Here is a 20,162-nt window from a genome sequence, read left to right as displayed (position 1 = left end):
GTGGAAGAGCATAATCCTTTCTTCCGAATAATAAGCAGCAATAGGGCGCCATCATTTATTTATAAATGCCATGTGCTTCTGATGGATTATTGGTGAGGACACATCCGTTATCTGCCTTCAGGGTGTCTAAATTGCATATCGTTCTTGAATAGGGTTACTTCTTGTTGCTTAAGAAAGAAATTTCCCATTAGGGGATCATCAAATTAGTGCCATTTGTGAGTCACTGACTGCCTAGAGAACCCTTGGACGAAAGCATACACTTTCAAAGAAACTGCAGGGAAGTAGCCTTTTAAAACATTGATTCTAATGGGCTAATTAAGACTGGCTTCCATTTGCAGGGAATCTGCAGACTTGGTTTTTCATCTTTTTATATCCCTGGGGAGATTGATTGCCGTCAGGGAGGAGGGAATCCCTACCCACAGCCCTGTGCTTATGCACGTAGCCTTCAACAGTGAGAGCCGGTCATCCTGTTTTCCAGAAACAGATAGCAAGCCAATGTAAAGGTGCATCTGTACTGTAGAATGAATACAGTTTGGCACCTCTTTAACTCCCATAGCTCAATGCTATGGAATCATTTCAGTTATATTTTTACAAGGTCTTTCACCTTCTCTTCCAAACAGCTCCACTGGCTGCCGGTAAGCTTCCAGTCCCAATTCAAGGTGCAGGTCATCACCTACAAGGGTTGAATGAAAAGTAACGCCTCCACCTTCGTTACTTGCATTTGGATGGGAATATTTTAATAAATCAAATGCAGAAATAATCCTTAGAATGTGCTCTTTAACTACCACTATTCACTTTTCCACATAAGCACCAGGCAATTGGATACATTTCTGCCAACGATGAACAAGTGTTCTGAAGCCATCATGGAAAAAGTCGAAACCCTGTTTCTGCAACCAGCATCTCACAGTTCTCACATCCTGGGTACCTTTGGTGGTGGAGCCTCCAATGAAGGAGCCTCCACCACACTGCTGAACAGTTCTCACAGTCAGGAAGTTCTTCCTCATGTTCAGATGGAATCTCCTTTTCTTGTAGTTTGAAGCCATTGTTCCGTGTCCTAGTCTACAGGGGAGCAGAAAACAAGCTTGCTCCCTCCTCCTTGTGACTTCCTCTCACATATTTATACATGGCTATCATATCTCCTCTCAGCCTTCTCTTCTGCAGCTAAACATGCCCAGCTCTTTAAGCCACTCCACATAGGGCTTGTTCTCCAGACCCTTGATCATTTTAGTCACTTTCCCCGGACACATTCTAGCTTGTCACTATCTCTCTTCAATTGTGGAGCCCAGAACTGAACACAATATTCCAGGTGTGGTCTGACCAAGGCAGAATAGAGCATGGGTAGCATGACTTCCCTGGATCTAAACACTATATTTGTTCAGGCCTAAATCCCATTGGCTTTTTTGCCACCGCATGACATAGTTGGCTCATGTTGTCCACAAGGACTCAAGATCTTTTTCACATGTACTGTTCTCGAGCCCTCAGGTTGAGAACTGCTGAGTTAAAGTCACTGAGTACTCTACAAATCCTAATTGTTTAACACTAGCAGTATGAACGCATATGTAGGAAGGACCAGGTCAGATCTCATAAGAAAATGGAGAATTGGAATGCCGGGATGTACATACTCCATGTCATTTTTAAGACTTGGACTTCTAAGAGTATACTAGGATCCAGGAGCACTCCTAATCTGCAAACTGACTCCTCTAGAGGGAGTAAAGCTCTATTTGGAATACACTGAACACTTAAATATGGCTTGCTTAAACAGATGTCTACATGCTTGAACAATGAAACAAATTAATGGTCTCGATGTCTTGCTTATGGGCTTCTTGGAGCCTTCTCACTGCCTGCTGAAAGAAATAGTATATTGGATTAGATATACTGGGCTATTGCAACCAAAATTCAAGGATGCCATAAAGAAAAGGGAGCAGGCTTGTTTTCTGCTGCCCTGGAAACTAGGATTCGGAGTAATGTTCCACCTGAACATTAGGAAGAACCTCCTGACCGCAGGAGCTGTTCAACAGTAGAACATACTGCCTGGGAGTGTGGTGGAAGCTCCTTCCTTGGAAGCTTTTAAACAGAGACTGGATGGCTATCTGTTATGGATACTTTGATCGTGCTTTTCCTGCATGTCAGGGGGTTGGACTGGATGGCTCATGTGGTCTCTTCCAACTCTATTATTCTATGATTCTGTTTGAATCCAGACTGAAATCTCAACATGTTGTGAAATAATTCTCTGGAAAACATGAAAACTGTGATTTTGGTAAACATTGTATGAGTAGAATACAATGTTTTGTAACTATGGCACATCTGGGTTGTTGTAGGTTTTTGGGGCTATATGGTCATGTTCTAGAAGCATTCTCTCCTGACGTTTCGCCTGCATCGATGGCTGGCAGCCTCACAATCTTTGAGGATGCCTGCCATAGATGCAGGCAAAATGTCAGGAGAGAATGCTTCTGGAACATGACCATACAGCCCGAAAAAACTACAACAACCCAGTGATTCCGGCCATGAAAGTCTTCAACAATACATATGGCACATCTGTTTATTGCACAGTAGAAAAGAGGTGGAGTAATGAAACAGATTGCAAGCCTTCCAGCAGTGAGAATTAACGGTTCTCGGAATTAACTCATCCGTATGCATTTTGCTAATATAGCCAAGATCGGTAACACAGAAAACTGAAGAACAGAAACAGTATGTCGTAAATAGAAGGCTAGCTTTGGTTAACACTTGGATGGGAGACCACCAATGAACACTGTAGGCTATATTTCAGAGGAAGAAACTGCGAACCCCAATGTTATTGTTTTACAAGAACTTTAACTTTTCTGCCAAAGTGTGCTGATGCCTCACCAAACTACAACTCCTAGGATTCCATAGCACAGATCCATAGCAGTTAAAGTGGTGTCAAACTGCTTTAATTCTGCAGTGTAGGTGCACCCCAAATCTGAGAATTTATTGTTCTATTGCATTTGAAAACAATTCGAGTTCAAAATGCATATCTTTCACCAGATAGTGTATTCTGTAAATAGAATAAGCATTACTCATTGATGTTCTAAAATTGTTCTGTGCTTTCTCAGGATTGTCTATCCGAAGTGTATGCTGGAAAGCAGACCGGCTTTTAGCAGGGACACAGGACAGTGAAATCTTTGAGGTGATTGTGAGAGAAAGAGATAAGCCCGTGCTCATAATGCAAGGTCACTGTGAAGGAGAGCTGTGGGCTCTGGCGGTTCATCCCAAGAAGCCATTGGTCGTTACTGGCAGCGATGATCGATCTGTACGGTAAGGCAAGGGCATTAAGAATATCCATGAGTTTCCATCCTGTCCATTTGGGGCAGCTGTCATGCTTTTCAGGAATTTGTAATGGCTTAAGCATCAAATCATTGCTGATCAATCAAATCCAAAGCAATTATGTTAAAAAAAACACCCCACATCCATCTAACCTAATGTAATCAGAGGTCAGATTCTTTATATTAGCATTTATACTTCACTGTCTTAGTGCAGGAGCAGGTCTTCTTAGTAGCAAACCACTAGTGGGTAGCTGTGAGTTTTCTAGGCTGTATGGACATGTTCCAGAAGCATTCTCTCCTGATGTTTTGCCTGCATCTATGGCAGGCATCCTCAGAGGTTGTGAGGTCTGTTGGAAACTAGACAAGTGGGGTGTATATATCTGTGGAATCTCCAGGGTGGGAGAAAGAACTCTTGTCTGTTGAGATAGGTGTGAATATTACAATTGGCCACCATGATTAGCATTTAATAGCCTTGCAGCTTCAAGGTCTAGCTGCTTACTGCCTGGGGGAATCCTTTGTTGGGAGGTGATTAGCTGTTCCTGATTGTTTCTTGTCTGGAATTCCCCAGTTTGCTGAGTGTTTCTCTTTATTTACTGTCCTGATTTTTGATTTTTTAAAACTGGTAGCCAGATTTTGTTCATTTTCATGGTTTCCTCCTGTCCATTGAAATTATCCACATTAAAGGAGGAAACCATGAAAATGAATAAAATCTGGCTACCGGTATTTAAAAACCCCTAAAATCAAAACAGTAAGTAAAGAACAACACTCCAAAACTGGGGGATTCCAGACAAGAAACAAGATTCCAAACAAGGGCCAGCTAATCACCTCCCAACAAAGGATTTTCCCAGGCAGAAAGCAGCTAGACCTTGAAGCAGCAAGGCCATTAAATGCTAATCAAGGTGGCAAATTTCAACATTCATACCTGCCTCAAGCAGACAAGCGTTCTTTCTCCCACCCTGGACATTCCACAGATATATAAACCTCACTTGCCTAGTTTCCAACAGACCTCACAACCTCTGAGGATGTCTGCCATAGATCTGGGTGAAACAGCAGGAGAGAATGCTTCTGGAACATAGCCATACAGCCTGGAAAACTCACAGCAACCCAGTGATTCTGGCCATGAAAGCCTTCGACAATATACTAAACCATTATTGATTGTATTTAGGGTTCAAAAGAACACACAGCAAGGCACAGTATAAAATATAGAACTAACAGTGACCAAGTCGTATTCCCAGCCGTACAATATAAAGACAGACATGCGAAAGAGAGGAAGAATGAGTTTTAGGACAAAGGAAGATGTATGTAAATAAAGTTAATTATAATAATACAGTAAGAAAAATGGTATAGTGTTAGAAACCATGTGTCTACTTTTACATTTTTATATTCAGAACTATAGATGCAAACGCTTTCACTCTAGAGGCAGATTCAGTCTTGTCACAATATCCGAGGTAGCAATGGACATTACTTTAGATCTGTATCATTTTTTTCTCCGCAAGATATGTGTGTCGAAGGTACTGAAGCAACAGTAAAACTTCCAGTATCTGAACTCTTTCTTTGCTGATTTAGTTGCTAATAAACCCCTCTGGTGGGATGCAATATTTAATATAAACTTTCATTAACTGAACTCTGTAGCAAGGTATCTAATAGAATAAATTGTAATGCTGCCAAGACAGGATTATTTGGACTGGTTCGATTTAATAGAAGCCAGCCTTTCCAAATGAATGAATAGCAGAATTTTGAAGGGCAAATGAAGAGACCTTTCTCAAAAGTACATTTCTTACTAAGTATTTCAAAAGATTTGAGCAGAACTCACTCAGATTTTCAACAGTTTGTTTGCGCATTGAGTTTATCCCATCCTTCCACAAAGTTATGTGCACTAATGAAATGATCAGTGTCAAAATCAGTGATATGTGGAGACAGCTTCATAGTTCTCACAATATCCATAAGGTCACTAAGTAGTCTCAATAGGATATTGAAATTCCTCAAACCACCATCCTAAGGTTTTCCAGGACAACCTCTGATAATAGCTTAACCAGCTCAAATTGTGCAACTGCTAGGCATCAAGGTGTTATATCTTTTTTGCATGTCATAAGGAGAAAATCTTCAGAACTGGTGGTGGGCAGATGGGTTTCCTTGTGGTTAATGTGCTCTTCAACAAACAGAGGTCTTCCAGAAACTGGTGTACTTCATCTGAGATCATATAACAATGGAAATGTATTCAGATTAATTCTGTTCAAGTACCTTTATGAGTCATGGAGATAGTAGGTTGTATCAGAAATTTACTTTGGTGTATTATTGCCAAGAGGGGATTACTTATGCAGTTGAAGAGTTTCAGCTTGTTTACTTAACCTTTTGTGCCACAATTAAAAATACCTTTAGAGTGTGTAGTACCATAATAAAATAGGTAAAAGTCAAAGGAGATAAATACTTCCACAACATACTATAGATATTGGGCATAGCTCCTACTCCAGAGTGCCTGTTGAGACCTAAGGACAACAGACCATAGGGTTCTGCAAGATGAAGTAAGGGGTTACTTTTGGCCTCTGGAATATGGCAAATATATTGTGGTGATGCCACTCCATGGCATTATCCAGTCATGGATTGTGTGATTTTAATTGTTTATATTGATATGTTTTTAATTCCAATATTAAATGATGCCATGTTTTATGATTTCATTGATAATTGTATGTTATTATTGTTATGATATGTTTCTTTATGTGAGGCACTGAACTTTGCCATAATTGTGTTGGGAACCGCTTTGAATCCCCTGCTAGGGTGACAAAAGCGGCATACAAGTGAAGTAAATAAATAAATGTGAACTAAGCTGCATCCAGTAAACAAAAGGTTGATTTAACCACTTAGGGAGCAGAGTTATGTAAGGCCAGGGGAGACACGTTTTGCCAATCAATCACCATATTAGTTATACCAAATATGGTTTAGGCCCAGACTATTTGGCTAATCACATCTCTACATACAAACCTGCCTGGGCACTACGATCAGCAGATGAGTCCCTGCTCTCGGTCCAACCCTCGTCTGAAGCATGGCTAGAGGGAACGAGCGGGGAGGCCTTCTCTGTGGTGACCCCCCGCCTCTGGAACTCCCTCCCTGAAGAGATCAAAATATCCTCCTCCTTACTCTCTTTCAAAACGAAAAACAATCTTATGCTCTCAAGTACATAGAGAGGAGTCTGCATAGAATATATAATACAGACATTATGGAAAAGAAATGGCTAGTTATTTTGGCTATGTTGGCTTTTAAATTTTATACCTTTATTAGCCTTAATCTTAAATTTTATCCCCTTCATGTTTAGGTTAAAAACATAATTCTGTTATGTTATTGTTTAATTTGTGGTGATGCCTTTTTATCACTTTGATGTGGATGTTGGACATTTGCATGGCTTTGGTTGTTTCTGTTTTGTTAGCACCCTAGGGCATTGAATGTTTGCTGCTGCTTGTTGTAAACTGCCCTGGGTCCCCATGGGGAGATAGGGTGGGATATAAAGTATTATTATTATTATTATTATTATTATTATTATTATTATTTCAAAATAACTGGACCCTTCAGGGGCCAGAGTTATAAACAATACTGACTTTTCCCTGCCTTACTTTATTTCTTGTTCCTGAATTTGAGGAAGGAGCAGTAGAGGTTGGGGCTCTGAAAAATCAGCTTCCTGATGAAAGCCTTGAGAAAAAATGTCTACTTCTGTGTAAGGGCCAAGAGCTACAAAATTATGGTGTATTATGTAGTAAACGGCTAGGTATTTTAACTGCTTATGAGAAAGGTGAATGTCAAACTTTCAAGTACAAAGTCAATACAATGAGGAGTGTTTCAAGTTTCAACTTGGAACTTGAATAAGGAGTGGGAATTGCATCTAAAATTTTGATAATGTTTTTTGTGGTAAAAAAAATGAATGAATTGCATATTCTACTCAATGATAGGCAGTGTACTTTAATCCATTTTTCTTGTGTAGTTTATGGAGCCTTGCCGACCATGCATTGATTGCTCGCTGCAATATGGAGGAAGCTGTGCGGAGTGTATCTTTCAGCCCTGATGGATCACAGTTGGCGCTGGGAATGAAAGATGGCTCTTTCATTGTTTTGAGAGTAAGGTGAGGAAAAAAAACAGTGAATTTTAACTTTGACAGAGCAAACGTTGAACTATATTGGAAATGTGTCATTGGCCTAGTTCAGACATAACATTCTAATAATAAACGATGATACATCGGGCTGAGAATGAGTTGTGTGCTCATGTGTTCCCTCTTCCAGATTTCAGTTTTGGTACTTACATCCTAGCTTAGTAAATTGCAGTTTACCATGATAAGATCCTGGTTTTATATTCTAGTTTCCAAGAGGCTCTTAAATCACAGCTTCTTTATTCAGACTCGCAGAACAACTTTGACAACGCTATTAATTTGACTCAAATTGTTACAGTAAACAGGCCTTTTGTGTTTCAAACGGTAGTTCATATAAGTTCAGTGAAGAATATGCATAAAAACCAGGAATTGGTCACCTTTATGTTAGGGACTTGTTAATTTTCAGATTGTTAATGAATAAAAAATGCTTTGCTTCTTGAAACAACTTATTGAGTAAAAGGAAAACAGAGCCACAATCTTCCCAAATCGACATCATTTTTCTGTGCAGAAACCATGGTGTTTTTTTTTTTTGTTTTTTTTTTGCACAGAAAACTGTTTTCTAGCTAAAACAAATTTTTGTCTTATTGTAAATAGTATATTTTCTTCTAACACATTTTCTCCACATGGATTTTGGCAGAAACAAAATACAAAGTGCACATTAGTCAAAAATTGCACAGAAAAACGTTTTTGTTTGTTTGTTATTATTATGTGCCTTCAAATTGATTCTAAATAGTAATGATCCTAGTTCAACATTTGAAACACTACGCCACAGCAAACTTCTGAAATTACATTTTTGTTGTGCATCATGGCTATTTTTTCAGCAGAAAACAGCAATTTTGTTCAACAAATGTATGCAAAATCAGCAATGTTGCACCACAATAAAAATGTTGTTGTGCAACATCTATACTTGCTGTTTATTATATAGAAAACTATGGTGTTGCATAAGAAAAATATTGCACAGGATCAGCAACGTTGCACAACACAACTGGTTGTGGCTGTGGCTTCAGTCAGCTTAAGTTTATTTTCCTGCTATGCAAACTAGCGAAGGCTGTAGCTACAATAAGGAACACTTCATCACAATATGTCTATAGAGATGTAGTAGGCAATCTTCTTTTCCATCTTCCGCACTTTCCATAAAATTCTAGTGAAAAAATAATGTAAAGATGAGGAGTTGTTGTTTTTTCCCATCAAGAAGCTATGCAGATTTCTGAATAAAAAATATTGTGAATTTGGCATTGACTAAAATTTATTTACACACCATTTCTACCCCGCCCTTCTCACCCCAAAAGGGGGACTAAAAAGCTTCAGTTTTCAAACTAGTATGCAATTCTTAGAAACTGTCAGTATGTTGTGTTTGGAACAAACAAACAAAAATGTTCCTGTGATTTATGGAAGCATTTACAAACCTTTCCTCCCTCCTTAGTCTTTCAAGGGGTCTGGGATTCTATTTGTACCCCAGTCAGAAAATGGATGAAAATTTGTTCTATCTCTACAGGAGTCTGAACGCCATTTTACTCATTCAGCTCCAGACAAGTGCTAGTAATTTTTCAGTCAGATGTTAAAGCTTTTAGAATACAGTTGTAGTCTAGGTACAAAGGGCAACATAAGTTCAGTGAACATTTGTTTCTGCTTTCATTCAGATTTCACTGAGCCATCAGGAGGCATTGGAGTGATAAAGCCAAATAAAAAGACTTTACCATACTGTGCTGCATAGATGTGTGTGTGTGTGTGGGTGTGTGTGTGTGTTTGTATAGACAGGGCATATCATAGGAAGAGCACATAAGAGAAAGGACAGAGGTCCACAATAGCAGAGCCTCCAATGTATTCAGAGCCCCTCTGGGTTCTTGCTGCCTGAATAAAAACAAAAATGGATTTTATTTTATTTTTTTAACTATTTGTTCTCATTGCAAGATTTTAGGTTTTTGATTTTTAAAAATCCAGTCAGACATCTTTAAATGTTTGTAATGTTTCACCATGTGTGAGGGAGAGAGAAATGTGGCATTGGATCAGGACAGAGCTTTCTCACTAGGTTTGAGGAGGAATTCCCAATTGCCTTTGGACAGTGGAACATCCTCCCAAGGTCATAGGATTGCTATCCTTTGATTTCAGTTCCCTATTAAAAAAACTTTCTAGGAACCAGATTTCAAAAGCAATTTTACAGCTGAATATTGAGAAAACAAAAGTAATGGTTTACATAACTTTGAAGTTGGTGCTGGTGACATGAAAATAGATAGTCCACTTTTCACAAGCATATAGCAGGGTTGGGAGGACAATGGTTTTATAAACAAGCTTTTCACAGGAAAATATTACAGATACCGGGACCACCAAAAAAAAGACAAATAAATTTGTTCTTGAGCAAATCAGGCTTGGATTATCATGAGAAACAAAGATGACTAAACTGAAATAATTACACTTTGGACATATCACGAGATAACATAACTCACAAATAACCATGACTTCTTGGAGGCCACTTATTCTTATGGTTGCTATAAATTTATTTATTTATTTATTTATTATTCAAACTTATATGCCGCCACTCCCCTGGGGCTCGGAGTGGCTTCCAAGAATGGCTAAAATCTAACACAATTTAAAAACAATTTAAAACAGCAATATCAAAAGTCAAAGGCTTGTCGAAACAGATATGTCTTACATGCCCTGTGGAAAGCTGATAAGTCCCGCAAGGCACGGACATCAGGTGGCAGAGTATTCCAGAGTGATGGTGCCACTGCTGTAAAGGCTCTGCGTCTGGTTGCTGTTAGACGCAAGGTCTTGACACTGGGAATTTCCAATAGATCTTGGTCCTCAGAACGGAGGGATCTCTGGGGTTGGTAGGGGGTGAGGCGGTCCCTCAGGAACATCGGCCCCAGACCATGCAAGGCCTTAAAGGTGAGTATCATCACTTTGAAAGTGATCCGGTGCTCAATTGGTAACCAATGCAGCTGTAGTAAGATTGGGGTTATGTGGCATCTCATCAGAATTCCTGCAAGAAGCCGAGCAGCTGCATTTTGTACCAATTTGAGCTTCCTGATCACTGACAGAGGAAGGCCAATGTAGAGGGCGGTACAGTAGTCCAGTCTTGAGATGACCGTAGCCTGGATCACCGTAGCTAGGTCGTCAATTTGATTGCAAATAACTGTAAGAGCTATAAAGCAGAGTGCAAACTATTCTTAAGCAAATCCTGAAATTTTTAATTGTCATGGGTTAGGGTGACGGGCATTTTGCATTTACGGCCCCCCTGCTAATATTTTCAACCCCTGCTTTTGCAGAGATATGACAGAGGTAGTTCATATCAAAGATCGGAAGGAAGTAATTCATGAAATGAAATTTTCACCAGATGGCTGCTACCTTGCAGTGGGTTCCAATGATGGTCCAGTGGATATCTATGCGGTTGCTCAACGTTATAAGAAAACGGGAGAATGTAACAAGTCTTCGAGTTTTATCACTCATATTGACTGGTCTTTGGACAGTAAATTCCTGCAAACTAATGATGGTGCAGGAGAACGCTTCTTCTACAGGATGCCATGTAAGTTCAGAATCTCTGCTTATTAACCGTTATTTTAAAGTTTCCCATTAAGAGATACAGGGTCCATCCTCAGACCTTCATTTTAAGTACAGTCTGACTAAATGTGGTGTGAAGAAAGTTGTTATATAGGAATGCTGCTGAGTACTGAAATGTATCTGCTGGGTATGGTATAATCAAAGCTAAATTAAGTACCTCCTACACATGCTGGGTAGCTTTGAAATCCTCATATATTTTTGCTTAGCTTAAAAATATTTGAATGTCAGGCCAAAAGTATATAAGACTGTTTTGCTCTTGTTTTATGGCGGTACAATTATTGTTCCCACTTAGCTCTTTAAAAAAAGGATTGATTGGTTGTTTCTGCACTGAGCCCAGATATTCAAGATATAAAGCACACACATGTATTCCTAAAGCCTTGTGTTTAAATTCCAAATCACAGAAGACCTTCTTCAGACTGAAAAGATTTTGTATCCAAAATTGTAGCTTTAGGCCAGTCTAAAAGATGAGTTCTATCACCATAACAGATTATTCTGAACTAAAATCTCTAGTAAAATAAATGTAATATAGCAGAGTTACATTTTTGGTGCACCTTTAGTCTTAGAAAAAAAATTGGGAGATGGCAAAGTGAAAATGAGGGTGTCACGTAAAAATGATAATATTAGAAAGCAAGTAAAACATTTAATCAGTAGTCCAGTGTTTCTCACTGGAGGGGGGTCATGAGGGGTCACGAGGGGGTGTCAGAGGGGTTCGCAATGATCATCACAAAACACAGTATTTTCTGTTAGTCATGGGGGTTCTGTGTCGGAGGTTTGGTCCAATGCTCTTTGATTGTAGATGAACTATAAATCCCAGCAACTAAAACTCCCAAATGTCAAGATCTATTTTCCCCAAGCTCCACCAGTGTTCACATTTGGGCATATTGGGTATCCATACCAAGTTTGATCCAGATCCATCATTGTTTGAGTCCACAGTGCTCTCTGGATGTAGGTGAACTACAGCTCCAAAACTCAAGGTCAATGCCCACCAAACCCTTCCAGTATTTTCTGTTGGTCATGGGAGTTCTGTGTGCCTAGTTTGGTTCAATTCCATAATTAGTGGATTCCAGAATGCTCTTTGATTGTAGGTGGACTATAAATCCAGCAACTACAACTTCCACATTACAAAATCACCCCCCCCCCCCCACCCCTCCAGTATTCAGATTTGGGCATATTGGTTATTTGTGCCAAATTTCATCCAGTGAATGGAAATACATCCTGCTTATCAGATATTTACATTTCAATTCATAACAGTAGCAAAATTACAGTTCTGGAGTAGCAATGAAAATAATGTTATGGTTGGGGGTCACTACAACATGAGGAACTGTTTTAAGGGGTCACAGCATTAGAAAGATTGAGAACCACTGCATTAGGCAGTTTTGTAGTAGCAGCAGAAGAAGCTTTTAGGACATGGTGGTAGCATGGCAGGACGGAAGCCTTCTTTGGTTTGCTGTTGCAGTAAGTGAGAGGGAATTACTATTTAATGAAGAAAAAGTTACAAAACTGCACATGTTAAAACTCAACTGCACCACTTCATTTTTACATATTCCTCTCTGACAAAACAATTTTGCCTGACATTCTGCGCTTGTTTTGCAGTTTTTAAAAGTGGGATAGAATAATTGACTCAGCTTTAAAATTGAGTAATCAGCAGTAAGTGTAGCATTCAAAATCATGAGGTGGTTGCTTCTATACATCTGTCTGGGTTATGTGGAGCTAATTACAAATGTATATTGTAAACACAAACTCAGTTTAAGACCTGAGTTTTTTAAACAATACTACAAGAATCGTTCTTGGGTTTGCTATTGTAATTCCCTACCATATTGAACACATACCCAATGTCCCAAAAGTCCCATGCGTCCAATGATATGCCAGTGAAGGATTTCTACAAACCCCAGGATTTGCCATGTCATTTAAGGTAGCATCATCATACTATAATCATGTAGTGTTGAACAATATTGCAAACTTGGATGTCTGTCTTAAGGTTCTACCTAAAATATACAAAATAAATGCACATGCATAATAGAAATTTCACTATAAGTAAATTATAGTGAAGAAAGTCTAGTCTAGTCTGTAGTCTAGTCCAAGGTGAAGAAGGTCTAGTCTAGTCTGTAACATTTGCAGCTGCTCTCCATTTAAAACCAGTGGTTCTCGACCTGTGGGTCCCCAGATGTTTTGGCTTTCTGCTCCCAGAAATCCTAACAGCTGGTAAACTGGCTGGGATTTCTGGCAGTTGTAGGCCAAAACACCTGGGGACCCATAGGTTGAGAACCACTTATCTAAATTAATAATTATAGTCCTCTCTTTGGGGTTTCCCTGCTCATTGGATCATAGGGGTTACATTTCACTCTAACATAACAGTAGAGCTGTACTTGGCAATGATTCTATATTGGCAGATGCTTTGGGATTGAGGACCTGGGGAAGAAACTCATCATCCTGGTATTCATTGAGCTACAGCCAAAGAATTCAGGTTGAATATAGTAGAGCTTCATTGTCTAGCTTGCTTGGTTTTAGTTACTCTGAGTAGCAATAGCTCTCCAGTGGTTTGGAGTAAGGTTCCACTGTACTTTGAGATGCTGGTGATTAAATCAGGGATCTTTTCATGTAAAGCACTTTTTCACAACCGTTCAAGACTCCATTGCAGATATTTAGAGGCTCCTGGTGTTCAAAAAAATGCCAAGGAAAGACGTTTTAAAATGTTAAGATAGAAACACCAATATTATTTTAATTTTTAAAATTTGTGTTTCTTCCAGCTGGGAAACATGTAATAAGCAAGGATGAGATCAAAGGGGTTCATTGGGCTTCGTGGACCTGTGTGGTGGGATCGGAAGTGAATGGAATCTGGCCCAAGTACAGTAATATTATAGACATCAACTCTGTGGATGGAAATTATAATAATACAGTGATGGTGGCTGGAGATGATTTTGGATTAGTTAAATTGTTCAGATTTCCTTGCCTAAAGAAAGGTAAGACACTGTCCCATGCTTTGCTTTCTTTCTGATTTCTTTCTTAAACTGATATTTATTTATTTATTTATTTATTTATTAGGAGCAATTTATTTATTTATTTATTTTGGATATTTTCACCCCGCCCTTCTCAACCCCCGGGGGGACGGGACTCATTTCCTTCCCACCTCTGAATAAGGACTCAATACCGCTACCATCAGGCACCATTTGGTGCCGAACAATAAAAACAAAACATAATATACATCTAGGTAAAGATTTTCCCCTGACATTAAGTCCAGCCGTGTCCGACTCTGGGGTGTGGTGCTCCTCTCCATTTCTAAGCCAAAGAGCTGGTGTTGTCCATAGACACCTCCAAGGTCATATGGCCAGCATAACTGCATGGAGCCCCGTTACCTTCCCGCTGGAGTGGTACCTATTGATCTACTCACATTTGTGTGTTTTCGAACTGCTAGGTTCGCAGAAGCTGAGGCTGACAGTGGAAGCTCACACCGCTCCCCGGATTCAAACCTGTGACCTTTCAGTCAACAAGCTCATTTAGCATACATTAAAAGAGTTGTAAATACAATAAAACAGGTAGCCACTTCACGTTGTTTTCCAAATCAATCCATTGCCGTCAGCTAAGAACACTCCATTAAAACAATCTATTCTGTGAAAGCTTGATCCCATAACCAGGATTTGAGCTTCTTCCGGAAGGTCACAGAGAGGGAGCAGATCTGATCTCATTTGGGAGGGAGTTCAACCGTCGAGGGACCACCACCAAGAAGGCCCTGTCTCTCCTTCCCACCAAGCACAACTGTGGTGGTGGTGGGACAGAGAGTTGGGCCTCTCCAGATGATCATAAGGTCCTTGGGGGTTTGTAGAGGGAGATACGTTTGGACAGGTAATCTGGGCCGGACCCGTTTAGGGTTTTATAGGTCAAGGCCAGCACTTTAAATTGTGCTCGGAAGCTAATAGGCAGCCAGTGGAGCTGGCCTAACAAGGGGGTTGTTTACTCCCTGTACCCCGCTCCAGTGAGCAACGTGGCTGCTGAGCGTTGGCCTAGCTGGAGCTTCTAAACAGTCTTCAGAGGCAACCCAACATAGTTTGTGTTGCAGTAATCTATACGGGATGTAACCAGAGCGTGGACCACCGTGGCCAAGTCAGCATAAATGGTCAGATTCTGTTTTTTGATGGTTAACATATATTCCCTGAATGAACCAAAACATTGCATTGCTCTGCCTGCTTAAAGTGATACACCAGGATCATGTTGGAGACATTCCCCATTGTTCCGTTATGCTTGTCAAAACAAGTTCAGTTTGTTGTAAGAAAATACTATTCAATTCATATTTCACTTTTTTACAGTGGACAAAGTTGCTCAAATGAAGCTTTTGATTCCTTGTTTAATAATTCCTTTTTAAAATGTTGTTGTTTATTTGTTTATTCATTTTTCAATGTAAGAAGTCTTCTCTATAAGAATAAGTAACTATTTTTAACTCAGATGTAGGCATTGCATACTTTCCGCATTCAATAGTGTATGAATTCATTGTGCCTTCATTCATTTAAAAATATTCCTTTAGATCTGCTGACTTTTAAACCCCAAATTACCTATTTTTGAGAAGAAACATTCAAATAAGCGAGAGTGTTTAGAACCACTTACAATGTAAGTGGTCCTAAACAGCTCCCCCTGTGTCCGGAATTGAGCATACCCTCATGAAGCCGGAAAGCTGGAATGTTAAATTGCCTCTGTGTCTGTCTATATGCGTTGTATGTCTAAATGGCATTTAATGTTTGCCATGTATATGTGCATTGTAATACGCCCTGAGTCCCCTGCCGGGTGAGAAGGGTGAAATATAAATCTATATAAATAAAAATGTAATGTTAGTTTGTGGAATTAACAGAACTCAAAAACCACTGGGGGAATTGACACCAAATTTGGACACAATACACCTAACAACCCAACGTATGTCTTTCACTCATAAAACACTGAAAAACACAGCAGAAGGAACTTAAAAAGCTAAATGATGAAAAGCTAAATGACAATACAGAAAAAAGAGAAAAAAGAGGGAGGGAGGGGGAGAAAAAAGAAAAAGAAATAAAAGAAAGAGGAAGGGAAAGAAGGAAGGAAAGGGAGAAGGAAGCATGGAAACAAAGAGAGAAGGAAGAAAGGAGAGAAAGGGGGGAGAAAAGGGGGGTGGAAGGAAAGTTAGAGAAGGAAGGAAGGAGAGAAGGAAAGAAAAAGGAAAGAAGGAAGGAAAGAGGGAGCGAAGGAAGTGGGGAAGATGTAGAGAAAGAGGGAGGGAAGTAAAGAAGGAAAAAGAGAGAAGGAAGAAAAGAGAAACAGTAGAAGAGAAAGAAAAACGGGGGAGGAAGGAAAGAGATAGAGAAGGAAGGAAGAAGAGAAGGAAAGACAGGAAGGAAGAAGGAAAAAGGGAGTGAAGGAAGGAGGGGGGAAAGGAGAGAAAGAGGGAAGGTTGGCCACAGCAATGCGTGGCGGGTACAGCTAGTACTGTAAATAAATAAATAGAAACTAATAGGGCAATGAGTGTCTGTTTTCATAAACTGTTGTTCAGGGGAAAATAATATAAAACTAAGTTAGAAGTTGCAGAAAGCAAAGCTATGGAGAGTTTTCTGTTATTCTGAGATCTGCTGACTTTTAAAATGTTTTTCTAACAGTGTCTTTTCAATTATTTTTTATAAAAACAGACTTTGATGTTGTGGGGAGAAAAGCCTTTTGGCTGCAACCTCCATTAGCTTTGTAAGGACTTTCTCCTTTGATTTACTATTTATATCTTTTCAAAATGCCATACAACTGACATTTTTAAAACCTTCAAGCTGTTCCTTAAGGTATCTATATTTAAATGTGTGTGGAAGAGCAACAAAAATGTAACAATATGCAGCATAGATCAAACTTTTCACAATATTCTGTCTTGTCAGTCTTCTTCCAAAGACAATTAAATTGGTTGGGGATTAAAGTTAGCCCTCTCTTAGGAAAAAATAGGAAAGCTAAAACTTTTCGGAGTCTGCTTTCTTTTAGCAAACTAATGGAGAAATGTGCTTCACCTGACAAATAGTACAATCTGGCATGGGGTCCCTATATCCTAACAAGTGAGAGAAAAACGTAGGTGATTCTTTCACCACTTTTCAGTAAAGGAGACTGGAACAGCTGGTTTGCAAATATATTGGTCCCAGTACAGCAAAAATTTCAGCTTTTTCCTCCACATATTTCTTTGAATGCATTTCCAGTGGGTCCAGTGAGACTTTAAACCTCTGCCTTTTTACCAAACTCAGTTGGACTTAAAATTACACTGTTAAGGCAGAAACATTGTCCGGGGTTCATGGAAGTCCTGCAGGTGGGAAAGGGGGTTAATCCATCAATATTTTCAACTTGAGCCTGGCGGGTAGTAGTTGGGCAAAATTCACATCCAAAAGGGGTTTACATTGGGACCCATCGGAGCCCTCCATGGTGCAGTGGGTTAAATCCTTGTGCCAGCAGGACTGAAGATCAACAGTTCGGAGGTTGCAATCCGGGGAGAGCACAGATGAGCTCCCTCTGTCAGCTCCAGCTCCCCATGTGGGAAGATGAGAGAAGCCTCCCACAAGGATGATAAAATATCAAAAACATCCTGGTGTCCCCTGGGCTACATCCTTGCAGACAGCCAATTCTGTCACACTAGAAGCGACTTGCAGTTTCTCAAGTCACTCCTGACATACACACACAAATGTGGCCCATGACTGGCAAGTATGGTATCAACATTTTTTTTAGTTCAGTATATGCATGTATGTGGACATTTATTTATTTATTTACAACATTTCTAGCCCGCCTTTCTCCACACCGGAGGGGACTCAAGGCAGCTTGGGCTTGGCCTCATGTGTGTGTATACATACATACACACACACACATACATATATTCTAAGGCATCTAAAAGAAGTGCTTTCACTTCAAAACCAGACGGTAACTGAGGGCAAGACGACTGATTTTGCATAGTTTCCATCTAAATCATCACCCTTTATTCTTTATTTGGAAATTAAAAATTATGTATCAGTTGTATCATTTACTAAAATATTATCAGGAATACTCATGATCATGAAATAAGTAAAGAAAAGTGTCATATTTGATGTATACGGTTAATTCTGAAATAAAGTTTTCAATTACCTTTTTTAAATTTTAGGAGCTAAATTTAGAAAATATGTTGGACATTCTGCACATGTTACTAACGTCCGTTGGTCCCATGACTTTCAATGGGTAATAAGTACTGGAGGTGCTGATCACTCCGTTTTCCAGTGGCGATTTATTCCAGAAGGTATAACAAATGGGATCATTGAAACAGCCCCCCAAGGTAATGAGAATCAGATTTCTGTTTTGAAAGCTAATTGAAAGAGGTGGCAATTGAAAAGAGGCTTTGGTTGGATTAATGCATACTTTAATGATAATTATCCATAATATTTGAACATAGCTAAAGATTGTCTTTAATACAGACTCGTGTTTGCCTGTGGCAGTTTGCTCAAATAATACATTGGTTCAGTGTAAACTATGATTCAGGACATATGCATTAAATCAATATTTTTGGAAAATCATATCTAATGAAGGAAACATGCAAATGTATACACTTAAAGCCAGTGAAAACACTCAGTTTCACTATTAGTCATCGTAATTATGTATGAAAAAGCATCTGATTGTTTCACGAAATCCATCTACATAAATGAAACAGGATGTGGATAATATTCTGAATTGAAAAGATGTTCCAGTTTTTCATGTTTTATGGAATCCTTATGTGAATGATAGATATAAAAATATGAGAGTGATAAAAAAAATATATAGGGCCCATTGCACTGTTCTGTATTCTAGGGCTTTGTTTCCAGTGGAATTTTCCATTTTGGTCAATCTAGCAATGCCTCATATTCAACTGTAGGTAGTAGTGTTATATGAAAACAATGCTTTCACTTACTAAAACAAGTTTCTTTGGGAACTTGTTTTGATAAGCAAAGCAAAGCCAATTACTTAAAAAGTGCCTACCTGAATATGGTAGTGAGGATGCTTGCCAATAGATGCAGGCGAAACGTCAGGAGAGAATGCCTCTAGACCATGGCCATATAGCCCGAAAAAACTTACAACAACCCAGTGATTCCGGCCATGAAAGCCTTCGACAATACCTGAACATGCTTGTGAAGAGTATCGTCTGAAAAAAAAATGTTGCTATATAAGACTGATACGTTTTTGTTTTGCAATGAAATCATTAAGTATCAGTCTCGTAGAGCAACATTTTCTCTTTCAGATGATACTATTCACAAGTGCAACCACCACCACCACAAAAATGGAGGACATAATGACAAACAACAAAAGTCTGGCCCAAGGCAAGGCCGTGAGGGGACCAGAGCACACACATACCCTCAGACACACCAGGCCAGACAGTGGGATGCTTCCACTGTATATTATATTTTCCTTTGCTGCCATAAATTTATTATTAAAGGTTTCTTTTACTGCCACCAATTTATTATTTCGTAGACCACCTCCTTAACTAGAATGTTCAAGAAGCCACATGAAGACTTCAGTTGAAATAAAACAGGAATGTGTTATTTATTTTGTTCTGGAACAGTAAATATGCATAATGGTTTCAAATAAATTAATAGGCTTTACTTTCTACAGAGAATAGTCTTATAAAACCAAGTTCCACACACAGGAATTCAAACAGGATCTTTTGAACCTTTTGAATCTTCCTTCCACACCAGCACTCTAATCACTGTAGAGGCCTAACTATTTTCCTCAAAGAGGTATGTTTAAACAACAGACAGTTCCCAAACTCATCCTTCCTTCCTTCTCATCAAATCTCCTAACCCTTCCTCCAACTCCAAAACTCCCAACTGAACTAAATTGGCTGCTTGGGCTTCTTCTCTTTCCCTCTGGCTCTGCCCATCTCCAGTTGCTAAGTGTTTCCCTCCAATTTCATCAGCTAATCAGACTGCACCTCTGGCTATGAGGCTGCCTGATTGCTCCAGCCCTTAGCTCTCCTTAGCTTTGGCAAGCCAGACTTGTTTACTGCTTTTACACCAACCCTTTAAGGTAGGCCAATACATTACAACAAGCATATTAATAGAATATGCTTTTTAAATAATTGGCTTTGAACTTTGGTAGATTTTACCATTTGTTCCAAAAGTGCCAAATTCGAAGAGATCCTGCAGGGCATTTATAGATGCCGGATAGTTGCAAATCTGGCAGTATTATGCCCAGCATGAGCATAATCCTTGGTCAAAATT

General features: G+C 39.3%; 1 protein-coding gene across 7 annotated transcripts in view; it reads left to right on the top strand.

The window, feature by feature from the left end:
• The window catches only part of EML6 (EMAP like 6), a 202,035-nt gene that overhangs the window by 87,796 nt on the left and 94,077 nt on the right, over positions 1-20,162 (top strand). For all 7 annotated transcript variants that reach the window (XR_010908994.1, XR_010908993.1, XR_009629972.2 and 4 more), the window contains exons 7-11: positions 3,072-3,273; positions 7,252-7,389; positions 10,680-10,936; positions 13,719-13,931; positions 18,080-18,247. Coding sequence is in view for 4 of the 7 variants with exons in the window: in XM_060754569.2 (XP_060610552.2) it covers positions 3,072-3,273; positions 7,252-7,389; positions 10,680-10,936; positions 13,719-13,931; positions 18,080-18,247 (978 nt within the window). In the remaining 3 variants the exon portion in view is untranslated. The remainder of the gene's footprint in view (positions 1-3,071; positions 3,274-7,251; positions 7,390-10,679; positions 10,937-13,718; positions 13,932-18,079; positions 18,248-20,162) is intronic.

The sequence above is a fragment of the Anolis sagrei genome, chromosome 1 (assembly GCF_037176765.1).
Source record: "Anolis sagrei isolate rAnoSag1 chromosome 1, rAnoSag1.mat, whole genome shotgun sequence".
Taxonomy (NCBI): Eukaryota; Metazoa; Chordata; class Lepidosauria; order Squamata; family Dactyloidae; genus Anolis; species Anolis sagrei.
The sequence above is the reverse complement of the archived record's forward strand: the minus strand, read 5'-3'. Positions and strand labels throughout refer to the sequence as shown.